Consider the following 14,790-nt stretch of genomic DNA (forward strand, 5'->3'; position numbering starts at 1 on the left):
ATATAGGAAAAAGCTCATGTGTATATAAGAGGGGAGTAGAGTAATGAGGGGGCAATGTGTACAGAGGGGTGATATACAGGGAGAGTGATGGATGTAATAGCCTTAGAGAAGATACCATGGAGTGATATAGGAAAAGCTCATGTGTGTATATAAGAGGGGAGTAGAGTAATGAGGTGGCAATGTGTACAGAGGGGTGAGATACTGGGAGAGTGATGGATGTAGTAGCCTTAGAGAAGATACCATGGAGTGATATAGGAAAAAGCTCATGTGTATATAAGAGGGGAGTAGAGTAATAAGGAGGCAATGTGTACAGAGGGGTGACATACAGGGAGAGTGACGGATGTAATAACCTTAGAGAAGATACCATGGAGTGATATAGGAAAAAGCTCATGTGTATATAAGAGGGGAGTAGAGTAATGAGGGGGCAATGTGTACAGAGGGGTGATATACAGGGAGAGTGATGGATGTAATAGCCTTAGAGAAGATACCATGGAGTGATATAGGAAAAAGCTCATGTGTGTATATAAGAGGGGAGTAGAGTAATGAGGTGCCAATGTGTACAGAGGGGTGACATACAGGGAGAGTGACGGATGTAATAGCCTTAGAGAAGATACCATGGACTGATATACGAAAAGCCCATGTGTGTATATAAGAGGGGAGTAGAGTAATGAGGAGGCAATGTGTACAGAGGGGGACATACAGGGAGAGTGATGGATGTAATAGCCTTAGAGAAGATACCATGGAGTGATATAGGAAAAGCTCATGTGTGTATATAAGAGGGGAGTAGAGTAATGAGGTGGCAATGTGTACAGAGGGGTGAGATTCTGGGAGAGTGATGGATGTAATAGCCTTAGAGAAGATACCATGGAGTGATATAGGAAAAAGCTCATGTGTGTATATAAGAGGGGAGTAGAGTAATGAGGAGGCAATGTGTACAGAGGGGTGACATACAGGGAGAGTGACGGATGTAATAACCTTAGAGAAGATACCATGGAGTGATATAGGAAAAAGCTCATGTGTGTATATAAGAGGGGAGTAGAGTAATGAGGAGGCAATGTGTACAGAGGGGTGACATACAGGGAGAGTGACGGATGTAATAGCCTTAGAGAAGATACCATGGAGTGATATAGGAAAAGCTCATGTGTGTATATAAGAGGGGAGTAGAGTAATGAGGTGGCAATGTGTACAGAGGGGTGAGATACTGGGAGAGTGATGGATGTAATAGCCTTAGAGAAGATACCATGGAGTGATATAGGAAAAAGCTCATGTGTGTATATAAGAGGGGAGTAGAGTAATGAGGAGGCAATGTGTACAGAGGGGTGACATACAGGGAGAGTGACGGATGTAATAACCTTAGAGAAGATACCATGGAGTGATATAGGAAAAAGCTCATGTGTGTATATAAGAGGGGAGTAGAGTAATGAGGAGGCAATGTGTACAGAGGGGTGACATACAGGGAGAGTGACGGATGTAATAGCCTTAGAGAAGATACCATGGACTGATATAAAAGCTATTTTTAAAACATGTGGATGTTGGATAAAAAGGTGAAATTTGTAGGACAGTACATAAATAAATGTGAAGTTTGACTATGAAATTACCTGGTCACAGATGGTGTTAAATGTTTGTTACACTGTTTTTTTTAACTGTTTAGAAAACCCACTTAGTTATTGCATACTTTGTGTATTACCAGTTAGTTGCCCCCCCCCTGGCTATCTGCCCCCTAAGACTGAAGGGTAATATATAGTATGGCTGATAAGACTCAGGACTACATCTGAGCCAATTGGTCAGTGTAATGAAATGCAGAGTGATGAGAGGACATACATAGCACTGTGTGTGTGTGTGTGTGTGTGTGTGTGTGTGTGTGTGTGTGTGTGTGTGTATATAACAGGCAGTGTGCTACTATAATCTATGCCTCACTGATCCCCATCACACACAGGTAATGACAATTACAGCAACTCATTACATCACATACGTATAACATCAGATGGAAGATGTGATGTTCTCCACAATGGACTGACATTGGGAATTTGTCACCACATGGTTCTCTTGGCTAGAGAACAAGGAGACCGATGATTACTTGCTTCTGGGTAACAACACAAAATACATCTTTCCCTCCCTGTTCTGTCCTTTGTCTGTTCCGTTCTGTAGTCCATGACTGTGTAATATATACTTTCCTTTTATTATAGGTCGATTGTTGTGGAAAATGTACCAATGTTTTGTCTACTGATGGCGTTATGTATTGTCCATTCTACTATTGCTGGTACTCAAAACACAACAGATTAAATCATTCAAAAGTTTCAAATATTTGGGTTAAAGTATTGTGTTTCATGTCTATCAGCTCATATTTTGTTATGTATTATTTGATGTCTAACACGATTCAATTTATATGTAAAACATTTCCCACACTCAGTACATGGAAATGATTTCTCACCTGTGTGATGTCTCTGATGTGTAACAAGATGTGATTTCTGTGTAAAACATTTCCCACACTCAGAGCATGGAAATGGTTTCTCACCTGTGTGATGTCTCTGATGTGTAATTAGACTTGATTTTGCTGTAAAACATTTCCCACACTCAGAGCATGGAAATGGTTTCTTCCCTGTGTGTGTCATCTGATGTCTAACAAGAAGTGAATTATTGGTAAAACATTTCCCACACTCAGAGCATGGAAATGGTTTCTCACCTGTGTGACATCTCTGATGTACAATAAGATTTGATTTCTCTGTAAAACATTTCCCACACTCAGAACATGGAAATGGTTTCTCACCTGTGTGATGTCTCTGATGTGTAACAAGATGTGATTTGTGTGTAAAACGTTTCCCACACTCAGAACATGGAAATAGGTTCTCCCCTGTGTGACGTCTTTGATGTCTAAGAAGATATGCTTTGTCTCTGAAACATTTCCCACAAGCAGAGCATAAAAATGGTTTCTCACCTGTGTGACATCTCTGATGTCTAACAAGATGTGATTTGTGTGTAAAACGTTTCCCACACTCAGAACATGGAAATAGGTTCTCCCCTGTGTGACGTCTTTGATGTCTAAGAAGATATGTTTTGTCTCTGAAACATTTCCCACAAGCAGAGCATAAAAATGGTTTCTCACCTGTGTGACATCTCTGATGTCTAACAAGATGTGATTTATGTGTAAAACATTTCCCACACTCAGAGCATGTATGGGACTTTGTACTGGTCTTAGTTGGTTGATAATTTTGTTGGGCATCTATAGAATAGGACAATATTTTATCTACTGCAGGAGCTGTAATAGGTGTACCACTATCTGAGGTATCAGGAGAACATTCCCCATAATCAGAGGGATCAGATTATTATTATTATTAGCATTTATTTATATGGCGCCACAAGTGTTCCGCAGCGCCTTACAAAGTACAAAAACAAATTGTATACAAGTGACTTACAGAACAATACAATACAGGACATGGATAATATATATTGCTACATTAGTGACCATATCACCCAGATAAGCAACAGAGCATAAGCAACCAAGTGTTAGGTGCCCTAGTGGTGAGTAAGAAGTAAATTACACTATAGTAAGGAGAAGCACAAGAGGGTAGATGGCCCTGCTCGTGAGAGCTTACATTCTAAAAAGATGACATGTGCACTGTGAGGTGCTGGGTGTATAATTGTGGTGTTAGGGGTTTGTCCTAGAGAATCTCGGGTGATGTTGTACTCTTCTATGTCACCATCTGTAGATAAGATGAGATGTCCCTCTGAGATCTTCCTTCTGTTACATCCATCTGCTGGGAATAAAATAATATATGATAAAAGTATTGTTTCCCTGTAACAGGGATAGTTTTCCAATAGAGACTACGGTGACAGGTCCCCAAATTAGCAACAAATGGGGAAGTTCCGTTGTGTCATGGTACAATGTATAATGGTCACATATTATACTATGCTATAGTTATCACAGGGGTTACATGTTTATTCTAATACAAAACATAAAGACAATTGTTATCGGCATTGGCCCCACCACTACAAACTTGGGTACATCTAGCAATCCAAGCACAAGGCCTTCAGCAAAACATTTAAGCTTGCAGCCCAGTATCAAGGTTCTTGCAGGTATCTATATTGTATATGCATGAAACACCATTAAACTGCTGGTAAAGTGTGCTCACCTCCCAGATCCAAGTTCTAACGCCTAAACAAGCATAGGCTAGTGAGCCACACACAAAACAGCCTCATATCAGCATGATTGACAGCATTCAGGACTTTAGGCACAATTTTGAAACAAAATAAAATAGGCCAGTGCTGGATGTTACCCATACGTTACATGGTACCAGCCGCGTGGCGATAGGTTTTTGTTTCACAATTTGCTTCTGTTAGTTAGTGGTGTATGAAGGATCATTCATAGAGTAGGAACTCCTGATGCTGGGCTGCAAACTTAAATGTTTTGAGCAAAATATGAACAAATCCCTATCCTGTCCTTTGCTGGATACACACAGATTCTAGGGATTCTTACTGTCAGCAACCGCCTGTTACTGACTCTTCCCAATGCCTCCTGGGTGGTTGTGGCTAATTGGCACTGATTTCTCACTGTGGACCAGTATGCACAGACACTAGGCTCAAACCAGAACAGCTGGGAGTAGTGTTTGGAGCTACTCTGGTAGCCACAGGAGACGAGCAGATGCAGGTGTCTAAGGCAATTGGATATTTATTGCCCATAGGATATGTCATTACAAAATAGGATTTTGGTACTTACCGATAAATCCCTTTCTCCGATTCCACAGGGGACACTGGAGTCTCAATACAATGGGTATAGGAGTGGGTTAACCGGGAGCTGGCACCTTAAAAAAAAAAAAAACTAACAGTAGCTAGCTCCTCCCCCTCTATAACAAAAAAGCTACAATAACTTCATCCATGTACTAACACATCATACACTGAAAGAAAAACGGTAACAGACCAATCAAACGACCTAATGCAACAACTGTAGCATCTTGCAGAAAAGAATAGCGCAGGGAGGGCGTCCAGTGTCCCCTGTGGAATCGGAGAAAGGGATTCATCGGTAAGTACCAAAACCCTATTTTCTCCTGCATCCACTAGGGGACACTGGAGTCTCAATAAAATGGGGACGTCCCAGAGCTTACATCCCGGGTGGGAGAGCGCTGAGAACCCTGCAGTACTGTACGACCAAACTCAGAAGAGGAGGCCGCAAAAGTATCAAATCGATAAATCTTAAGGAAAGTATGCTTTCCCGACCAAGTAGCTGCTCTGCAAAGTTGGTTTAATGAAACCCCCCGAGCAGCCACCCATGAAGAACCTACCGAGCGAGTTGAATGAGCGGTAATGGTACTAGGTGGTTGTCTGGAAGCCACCACATAAGCCTGTCTGATAGCCAGGCGAATCCATCTTGAAATGGTTTGTTTGGACGCCGGCCAACCTGGACGGACCAAATCAAACCTAATAAATAAAGCGTCAGATTTACGGAGGGAAGCCGTCCGGTCCACGTAAATCTTAAGAGCACTGACTACATCCAATAACTTTGAATTTGGAGAATCATCTTTGAAAACCGGGACCACTATCGGGTGATTTATATGAAAAGCAGTCACTACCTTGGGAAGAAAGGATTTCTGCGTGCGTAACTCCGCCCTATCCTCATGAAAAATGAGGAAGGGGGGACGACAGGATAAGGCACTGAGCTCCGACACTCGCCTTGCTGAGACGAGCGCCAACAGCAGAACCACCTTCCAGGTTAAATACTTCATTTCTACCCTGTGTAAAGGGTCAAAGGTTTCAGACTGAAGGAACGTTAAAACTAAATCCAAATCCCAAGGTGCAGTGGGTGGTACGAAAGGAGGTTGAATTCTGATGACTCCTTGTAAAAAGGTCTGAACATCTGGAAGCAAGGCCAATTTCGTCTGAAAGAAAATTGACAATGCGGATATCTGTACCCTTAAGAAAACTAGATGAAGGCCCGCTGTTAGACCGGCCTGAAGAAAAAGGAGGAGACGTGATGTCCTAAAAACTGCTGGAGGGTAATTACGTCTCTCACACCAAACAACATAAGCCTTCCATATGCGATAGTAATGCTGAGAGGTAACATCCTTCCTGGCCCGTAGCATGGTGGGAATCATGCTGGACGGGATCCCCTTGCTTCTGAGCTCGGCCCTTTCAGTAGCCAAGCCGTTAAACGAAGCCGCCGTAAGTTCTGATAAACGAATGGCCCCTGCAGAAAAAGATCCTCCTGAAGGGGTAGGGGCCAAGATTCGTCTATTAACAGATTTTGTATTTGCGAGTACCACGCTCGACTGGGCCAATCTGGTGCTACTAGTAGTACCTTGACTCTTTCTCGCTTGATTCTCTGGAGCAAGCGTGGAATGAGAGGAAACGGAGGGAAGACGTAGATGTAATGGAAGGGCCACGGAGCTGACAGTGCGCCCAACGCCACAGCTTGAGGATCCTTTGCCCTGGAGTAGAAGACTGCTAACTAGTGATTTACTCTTGACGCCATGAGATCGGCTTGCGGACAGCCCCACCTCAGAGTCAGTTGATGGAACACCTGAGGATTCAGGGACCATTCCCCTGGATGGATGTTCTGCAGACTGAGATAGTCGGCCTCCCAGTTCTCTACTCCCGGTATGAATATTGCAGAAATTGCTACTGCAAATTCCTCTGCCCATATCAAAATCCTACTTACCTCCCTCATAGCGGCTCTGCTTCTTGTGCCGCCTTGTTTGTTTATATAGGCCACCGCCGTGGCATTGTCTGACTGAACTCGGATCGCCTGACCCCTCAATATAGGCTGCGCCTTCTGAAGGGCATAAAACACTGCTCTCAACTCCAGCACATTTATGGATAGACTTGCTTCCCGCTGAGTCCAGAGTCCCTGAAAATGCTTTCCCAGGGTCACTGCTCCCCACCCTCTTAGGCTTGCCGCCGTGGTGAGGAGTATCCAATCCCACATCACAAATCTTCCCGCCAACAGGTGAGAGGGATTCATCCACCATATGAGGGATGTTCGTGTTTGCGGCGCCAAAAGAACCCTCTGATGTAGAAACAGGTGAGACCCTGACCACTGGGGAAGAAGATCTAACTGAAAGGTTCGGGCGTGAAATCTTGCGTATTGTATCGCCTCGAAAGCTGCTACCATTTTCCCGAGAAGACGGATACAGAGATGTACCGACACCCAGCGATGCTGTAAAACCATGCGCACCAGGTGCTGAATGGGGGCAACCTTGTTCTGGGGCAAAAATACTTTTTGTTCCCTTGTGTCTAGTATCATTCCCAGAAAAAGCAGGCGTTGGGTGGGGATCAGGGAGGATTTCTTGAAATTTAGGATCCATCCGTGTTGTAAGAGAACACTCTGCGTTAGATGAATGTCCTTTAACAGGCGATCCCGTGACAAGGCCTTTATCAAGAGATCGTCCAAATACAGAACAATGACAATACCCTGACGATGCAGCAGGGCCATCATTTCTGCCATAATCTTTGTAAACACCCTTGGTGCTGACGAAAGACCGAAAGGCAGGGCCTGAAATTGAAAATGCGAGTCTACTATTGGAAAACGAAGAAAAACCTGATGAGGGGGCCATATCGGTATATGGAAATAAGCATCCTTTATGTCGAGGGACACTAAAAACTCGTCTTTCTCGGGACTCGCAATCACGGATTGGAGAGATTCCATTTTGAATCTGAAGACTCGCAGATAAGGGTTTAATTCCTTGAGATTGATGATGGGCCTCATGGAGCCGTCCGGCTTGGGCACAACGAACAAACTGGAATAAAACCCTTGACATTTCTGGTGGGATGGAACCTTCACTATTACCCGAGACAATAACAGTTTTTCTATTGCCTCCTGGATAGCTACACGTTTTTCCGTAACCTGAGGTAAACCTGTCTTGAAAAAACGAGAGGGAGGCTGTATTCTGAAATCCAGCTTTAGTCCCTGAACAATGACATCCCGAACCCAGGCGTCCTGACAAGACTGGGTCCAAATGTCCTTGAAACGTAGGAGCCGAGCCCCTACTCTGGAGTCCCCCAAATGAGAAGGGAGAACGTCATGCGGTAGGCTTTGCAGCTGCTTTATCCTGCAGTGAGCTGGAGGCAGCTGAAGACAATGCTCTACCCCGGCCTCTGGTACCCCTGGAGAACGCTGGGCCTCCCCTGGCACGCCCTCTAAATCTCCCAGGGGCATGAAAGGACCGAAAGGACGGACCTGCCGAGGGTCTCTTAGTAGGAGGAGGGGTAGTAGATTGTAAATAAGTGGACTTTCCACCTGTAGCTGGTGAGATCCACTTATCTAATTCCGAGCCGAAAAGAACCTCCCCCGTAAAAGGAAAAGCCTCGACTGCTCTCTTAGACTCTGCGTCTGCTTGCCACTGACGCAACCACAGAGCCCTTCTAGCTGACACAGCCAATGCTGAAGATCTGGCGGATAGACTGAAAATGTCCTTTGACGCTTCCCCCAGGAATGCAGCTGATTCTGCAATCTGCTCAGCTAACTTAATGAGGTCATCAGGTTGTGCACCGGACCTAATCCCTTCCGCTAGCTGCAAAGCCCAATTCTCAATGGCTTTGTTCATCCAACAGCAGACTTGAGCCGGAAGTATCAAAACCACTGCTACAGTGTATAGAGATTTTAATGTCTGTTCCAGCTTCCTGTCCAAGGTCTCTTTTAAAGCAACAGCACCCGGCACTGGAAATACTGTCTTTTTAGAAAGACGGGCTACTGATGGGTCTACCGCAGGAGGAGTTTCACACAATCTCCTACTGTCCTGTGGAAAGGGGTAATAAGAGAGATATTTCTTGTTCATTTGAAATCTCTTATCTGGGTATTTCCATGCAATAGAGCGAATATCATCCAGCTCCTCCGATACTGGAAAGGTAACGGACTGCTTAACCCTTTTACCAAAAATAGACGGTTTTGCAGTTACCGCTACCTCCTCCACATGTAACACCTGTCGTACTGCTGTAATCAAGGCCTCTACCCCTTGTGATGCAGGTTCAATTTCCTCAGTAATCTGAACCTCCTCCTCCTGCACTTCCCCCTCCTCTTGGTCCTGAACATCCTCTTCGTCTGATTCATCCCAATGTAGGGGATTATGAATCAACCTTTTACTAAGGACCTGAGTAGATGCAGAGGGAGTCTGGGACATTGCCTTCGTAAGACCCTCTACCGATCTTGCTAGAGATCGGGCCCAATCTGGTTCAGCTGCTATCTGATTCAGCCTCTCCCTGTCTCTGCGGGCTTCCAACTCAGATGACAGGTTGGATATAATTGATGTTAATTGATCCGACCACATAGGCTGGCTCATGTTAACAGAGTCCTGAGGCTGAGACATGCAATTATCACACAGTAAGGAAGCATCAGGCTGTCCCTGTGTGAATTTTTCCCCACAAGTCTTGCAGGAAAAGGCCTTTTGGGCTGCCTTAGACCCCTTGGTAGACATTACTGTCACCACACACACACAGAGACAGAAAAAAACGACAGTAGTAATCACAATCGCACCTATGACTGACTGAGAAGGGGCACAGAGGGGGATAAGCAATGCACTGTACAGCGCTAGTTGAATAACGCTGCAACAATAATAGCAAGGGCTGATAACTGAGTAGTAGCCTGACTCCAGACACAGCCTGCCTTCACTTAGTAGTGCTCCAAAATGGCCCCTCAGCGTTCTTTAGCAGCGCTGAGGCTGATGGGAGGCAAAAGCAGAAGAACAAACTTTGGCTTCATTCTATTAAAATGTGCCCTAAACGGGAGATCAACGTCCAGCTCCCAGGGCACACTTTTTAGACTGGCTTGGGGGGGGTATAGAGGGGGAGGAGCTAGCTACTGTTAGTTTTTTTTTTTAAGGTGCCAGCTCCCGGTTAACCCACTCCTATACCCCATTGTATTGAGACTCCAGTGTCCCCTAGTGGATGAAGGAGAAAGACAGTTATTCCATAGCATACAAGGTGTTACACCGGTTCTCGCCTCTCAGATAGTCACAGGGTATACACCTTACAGAGCCACATCAGTTCTTTATATACAGATAATGTATATAACACAACGGGGATCCAGCCCAAACCTCTCTACATAAGTTATCACATCAGGAAACCAAAATTACATATAATTTCACAGGAACTTGTTCATTACATTCCTCCTGTGATAAGCCTGACACTTATTACACAGAATATTTACTCATCATGAAGAAAACTAAATTACTGTGACTTAAGCACGACGTGTTACATGACTGGTCTCCTTAGTACGGAAGGCATGAACAGGAAACTCCAACATGCAGGAAGACCAAAAGACAAAGATATCACTAGGGCAAATGGTTACTCACAGGCTTCACTAACATGTCACTGCCTGTATCTGGGTGACACAATAACCTCCCCTTATCGGGTAACCTGGCCGCTCACTGCACTTTCCAAGGGTCACACAGACACTATGGGGAAAGTGCTATTATATAACAGTGCCCAGTCAGTACATGTAACATTATTAGATACTCTGTGCCCTGCGCTTAGCGCTGTACAAGTGCAGCCCTATAGTCCAGTACTTAGCTGCCCTGAGGCTGCAGGGTAACCCATATGATAGGTATATATATATCTTTATATCTGTACATATATATACAGTAAGTAGGAATTACAGCCTCTCGTACCCTGAACATTGCACATTACCTACACTGTGCCCAGCACTGGGAGTAACAGCCTTGGTGGTGCAGCCACCAGATGATGGTCAGATATCACAGCCAGCTGCACACACCGTACATACTACACCATTACATATGCAGCCAGCATAAAGCCAATAATGCCAATATTTCCCTCTGATGGTGCCATAGCACATAATGTTATGCCGTGGTGGTCATCTCACCAGTCCCCGACCACATCCCACAACAATTGTGTTTCTGTATTGTATTTATATATACGGCATTACTATCGCCACGCAGCTTGTACCATGTACAATATGGGTAACCCAGGCGCGGACATGTTTGTTAATAACTTACGATGCTTGTGCTGGTGGTTACTTTGTGATATCACAGGAGAGAAAATCTCATATACTATAGATATAATGTGTTCTGACATACTAGACCATGCCTGGCCAACCTGTGGCTCTCCAGCTGCTGTGAAACTACAAGTCCCAGCATGCCCTGCTGTAGTATGGCTATTAGGAAATGCTAAAACTGTGGCAGGGCATGCTGGGATGTGTAGTTACACAACAGCTGGAGGGTCACAGGCTGACCAGGCCTGTACTAGACCATGAAAGCTGAAGGCACGTGAACAAGACACTGCTGCCTCCAGGCTTATAGGAAAGATGCGCAATATCCATGGGATGTACGGAGAGAGAAGCTGGAAATGCGCACAGGTCGCCATATTGGGGACTATATACATGAATATTATGTTTATTATTGCATATTTCCATTATGAAAAAGCAGGAGAGTAGTGTGGGAGGAAATTATTTCATACTAAAAGACGTGTTCCCCACCCTCATGGTGATCCCTTCTACATACAGAAATGTCTACTAGTTCTTCTTATTAGGAAGTGAGCACAAATATTCAGTATATCATCCTATGTAGCGTCAGTAGGCCAGGCCAAGCCCTTCGGCTGTGCACGTAGAATAAGGAATTGTTTTAACAGGACAAGGTTGCACCCTGTGCTGGCCCCATCCACTGAGCTGGCATGATGCTGCTTCAGTAAGTGCAACGATAACTGTCCTAAGGACGCCCGATTGGCTTCATATACTGGCTAGACGCCCATAGCTAGTTACGACCCTGTGTTGTACTGTAAGGAATATATGACTCTTTTCTGTAATAATTATTTATTACTAACCTTTGGAGATATCTGTAGGGATTTCCGCCTCCTTACACTGCTGATCACCCCTCACATACATCTCTTCTTCTCCCTCTATATCTTCTGCCTTCATATCAGTCACATATGTCTCTTCTTCTCCCTCTATATCTTCTGCCTTTAGATCAGTCACATACGTCTCTTCTTCTCCCTCTGTAACTTCTGCCTTCATATCAGTCACATATGTCTCTTCTTCTCCCTCTGTATCTTCTGCCTTCATATCAGTCACATACGTCTCTTCTTCTCCCTCTATATCTTCTGCCTTTATATCAGTCACATATGTCTCTTCTTTTCCCTCTATATCTTCTGCCTTCATATCAGTCACATATGTCTCTTCTTCTCCCTCTATATCTTCTGCCTTCATATCAGTCACATACGTCTCGTCTTCTCCCTCTGTAACTTCTGTCTTCATATTAGTCACATGTGTCTCTTCTCCCTCTATATCTTCTGCCTTCATATCAGTCACATATGTCTCTTCTTCTCCCTCTATATCTTCTGCCTTTATATCAGTCACATACATCTCTTCTTCTCCATCTATATCTTCTGCCCTATTATCAGTCACATATGTCTCTTCTTCTCCCTCTATATCTTCTGCCTTCATAGTAGTCACATACGTCTCCTCTTCTCCCTCTTCTGCCATTATATCAGTCACATACGTCTCTTCTCTATCTATATCTTCTGCCTTCATATCAGTCACATACGTGTCTTCTCCATCTGTATCTTCTGCCCTACTGTCAGTCACACAGGTCTCTTTTTCCGCCTCTATATTTTCAGCCTTAATATTAGTCACAACAACAACCTAAAAATGAATACAAAACACAAAAAAATAAAATACATTTGTCTAGAAAATAACCCACTAAGGAAGCCACTAACTTGGTAAAACACATCCTGGACACTTCCTACACCATTATTTGTACATACTATTATCATTGACAAATGTATGGAGATCAATAAAACTTTTCAAACAGCCTTAGTCTCCTCACACAAGTGTCCAAAGAGGATACCACCAAATTCATTTGACACATGCACGAAAGACATTATTCTTGAATAAAGCTATGATAGGAAGGTATGTCCGTATCATGGTTTGGAGGACACATTTACGAGCTACAGCCAATACTATCAGTAACCCCTTGTGCTCCTCATGATCCATTCCAAGGAGGAGTCACGGTTACCCAACACTGCACACACTGGGGCAGAAGGGGGGAGAGGAGTGGCGCAATTAAGTGAGTAGAGAAATACAGCTGAAAAACCTCTCCAAAAATATTTCACTGGGCGACAGTCCCATGTACAATGTACAAAGGAGGTGGAAAGTCCCCGAGTATGAAAGATATATTGAAAGTTGTTGCTTGAAATATATCTGCTGGACTAATAAGGCGCTATGCTACAATTACTAACATGGCATTTTACTGATGCTGATTGAGGCGTGTAAGCAGAAGAGCTACTGAGTGATTATCAGCATCGGCTAGAGATAATTAAGCCAATGTTGTGGCCAAATTTATGTTAGGCATTGCTATAGTGACCTGTATAATGTCCTATTCCCAGCAGTCACCTCTCCAGTCAGCAGCTGAATGATCCTGTTAGTGAGTTCCAGAATCTTCTGTTTATTGTCTCTCTCATGTATCAGTGAGTGAGGTGGAGGCACCGTGATGGGGCTCTGGGTCCTGCTCAGTCCTCCTGACACATGGGGACGTCTGCTGGGTGTCTCACACTCACCGGATGTCTTCTTCACTACTGTGTAATCCTGTTTATTGGGGGAGACACCAATTATCACTGAATACAGTACCAGATCCCCTCACCTCTACAAACATGTCCCTGTGTTATTGCTATAGATATAAGTGATGTCACTGTGACACCCCCAGATCCTCTCCCCTCCCCAGTCATGTCCCTGTATTATTACTATAGATACAAGTGATGTTACTGTGACACTCCCAGATCTCCTCACCTCCCCAGTCATGTCCTTGTATTATTACTATAGATATAAGTGATGTCACTGTGACACTCCCAGATCCCCTCGCCTCCCCAGTCATGTCCCTGTATTATTACTATAGATATAAGTGATGTCACTGTGACAGTCCCAGATCCCCTCACCTCCCCAGTCATGTCCCTGTATTATTACTATAGATATTAGTGAGGTCACTGTGACACTCCCAGATCTCCTCACCTCCCCAGTCATGTCTCTGTATTATTACTATAGATATGTGATGTCACTGTGACAGTCCCAGATCCCCTCACCTCCCCAGTCATGTCCCTGTATTATTACTATAGATATAACTGATGTTACTGTGACACTCCCAGATCCCCTTACCTCCCCAGTCATGTCCCTGTATTATTACTATAGATATAACTGATGTCACTGTGACACTCCCAGATCCCCTCACCTCCCCAGTCATGTCCCTGTATTATTACTATAGATATAAGTGATGTCACATAGAAATAAGTGATGTCACTGTGACACCCCCAGATCCCCTCACCTCCCCAGTCATGTCCCTGTATTATTACTATAGATATAAGTGATGTCACTGTGACACTCCCAGATCCCCTCACCTCCCCAGTCATGTCCCTGTAATATTACTATAGATATAAGTGATGTCATTGTGACACTCCCAGATCTCCTCACCTCCCCAGTCATGTCCCTGTATTATTACTATAGATATAAGTGATGTCACTGTGATGCTCCCAGATCCCCTCACCTCCCCAGTCATGTCCCTGTATTATTACTATAGATATAAGTGATGTCACTGTGACACCCCCAGATCCCCTCACCTCCCCAGTCAAGTCCCTGTATTATTACTATAGATATAAGTGATGTCACTGTGACACTCCCAGATCCCCTCACCTCCCCAGTCATGTCCCTGTATTATTACTATAGATATAAGTGATGTCACTGTGACACTCCCAGATCCCCTCACCTCCCCAGTCATGTCCCTGTATTATTACTATAGATATAAGTGATCTCACTGTGACACCCCCAGATCCCCTCACCTCCCCAGTCATGTCCCTGTATTATTACTA

At 44.3% G+C, this 14,790-nt stretch overlaps 2 protein-coding genes across 2 annotated transcripts in view; both read right to left on the reverse strand.

The window, feature by feature from the left end:
* The window catches only part of LOC148454244 (uncharacterized), a 177,551-nt gene that overhangs the window by 159,086 nt on the left and 3,675 nt on the right, over positions 1 to 14,790 (reverse strand). Inside the window, 2 exon segments of the mRNA XM_088461123.1 lie at positions 11,809 to 12,577; positions 13,328 to 13,452. Of these exon segments, the coding sequence (XP_088317249.1) occupies positions 11,809 to 12,577; positions 13,328 to 13,452 (894 nt within the window).
* Positions 2,340 to 7,924, reverse strand: LOC148454246 (uncharacterized). The gene is given in 5 exon segments (XM_088461154.1): positions 2,340 to 2,851; positions 3,104 to 3,220; positions 5,393 to 6,196; positions 6,650 to 6,961; positions 6,964 to 7,924. Coding segments are annotated over 5 exon segments (2,478 nt in total). The 5' UTR covers positions 7,697 to 7,924.

The sequence above is a fragment of the Taudactylus pleione genome, unplaced genomic scaffold (assembly GCF_031769625.1).
Source record: "Taudactylus pleione unplaced genomic scaffold, aTauple2 ptg001020l, whole genome shotgun sequence".
In the NCBI taxonomy this organism is placed as follows: Eukaryota; Metazoa; Chordata; class Amphibia; order Anura; family Myobatrachidae; genus Taudactylus; species Taudactylus pleione.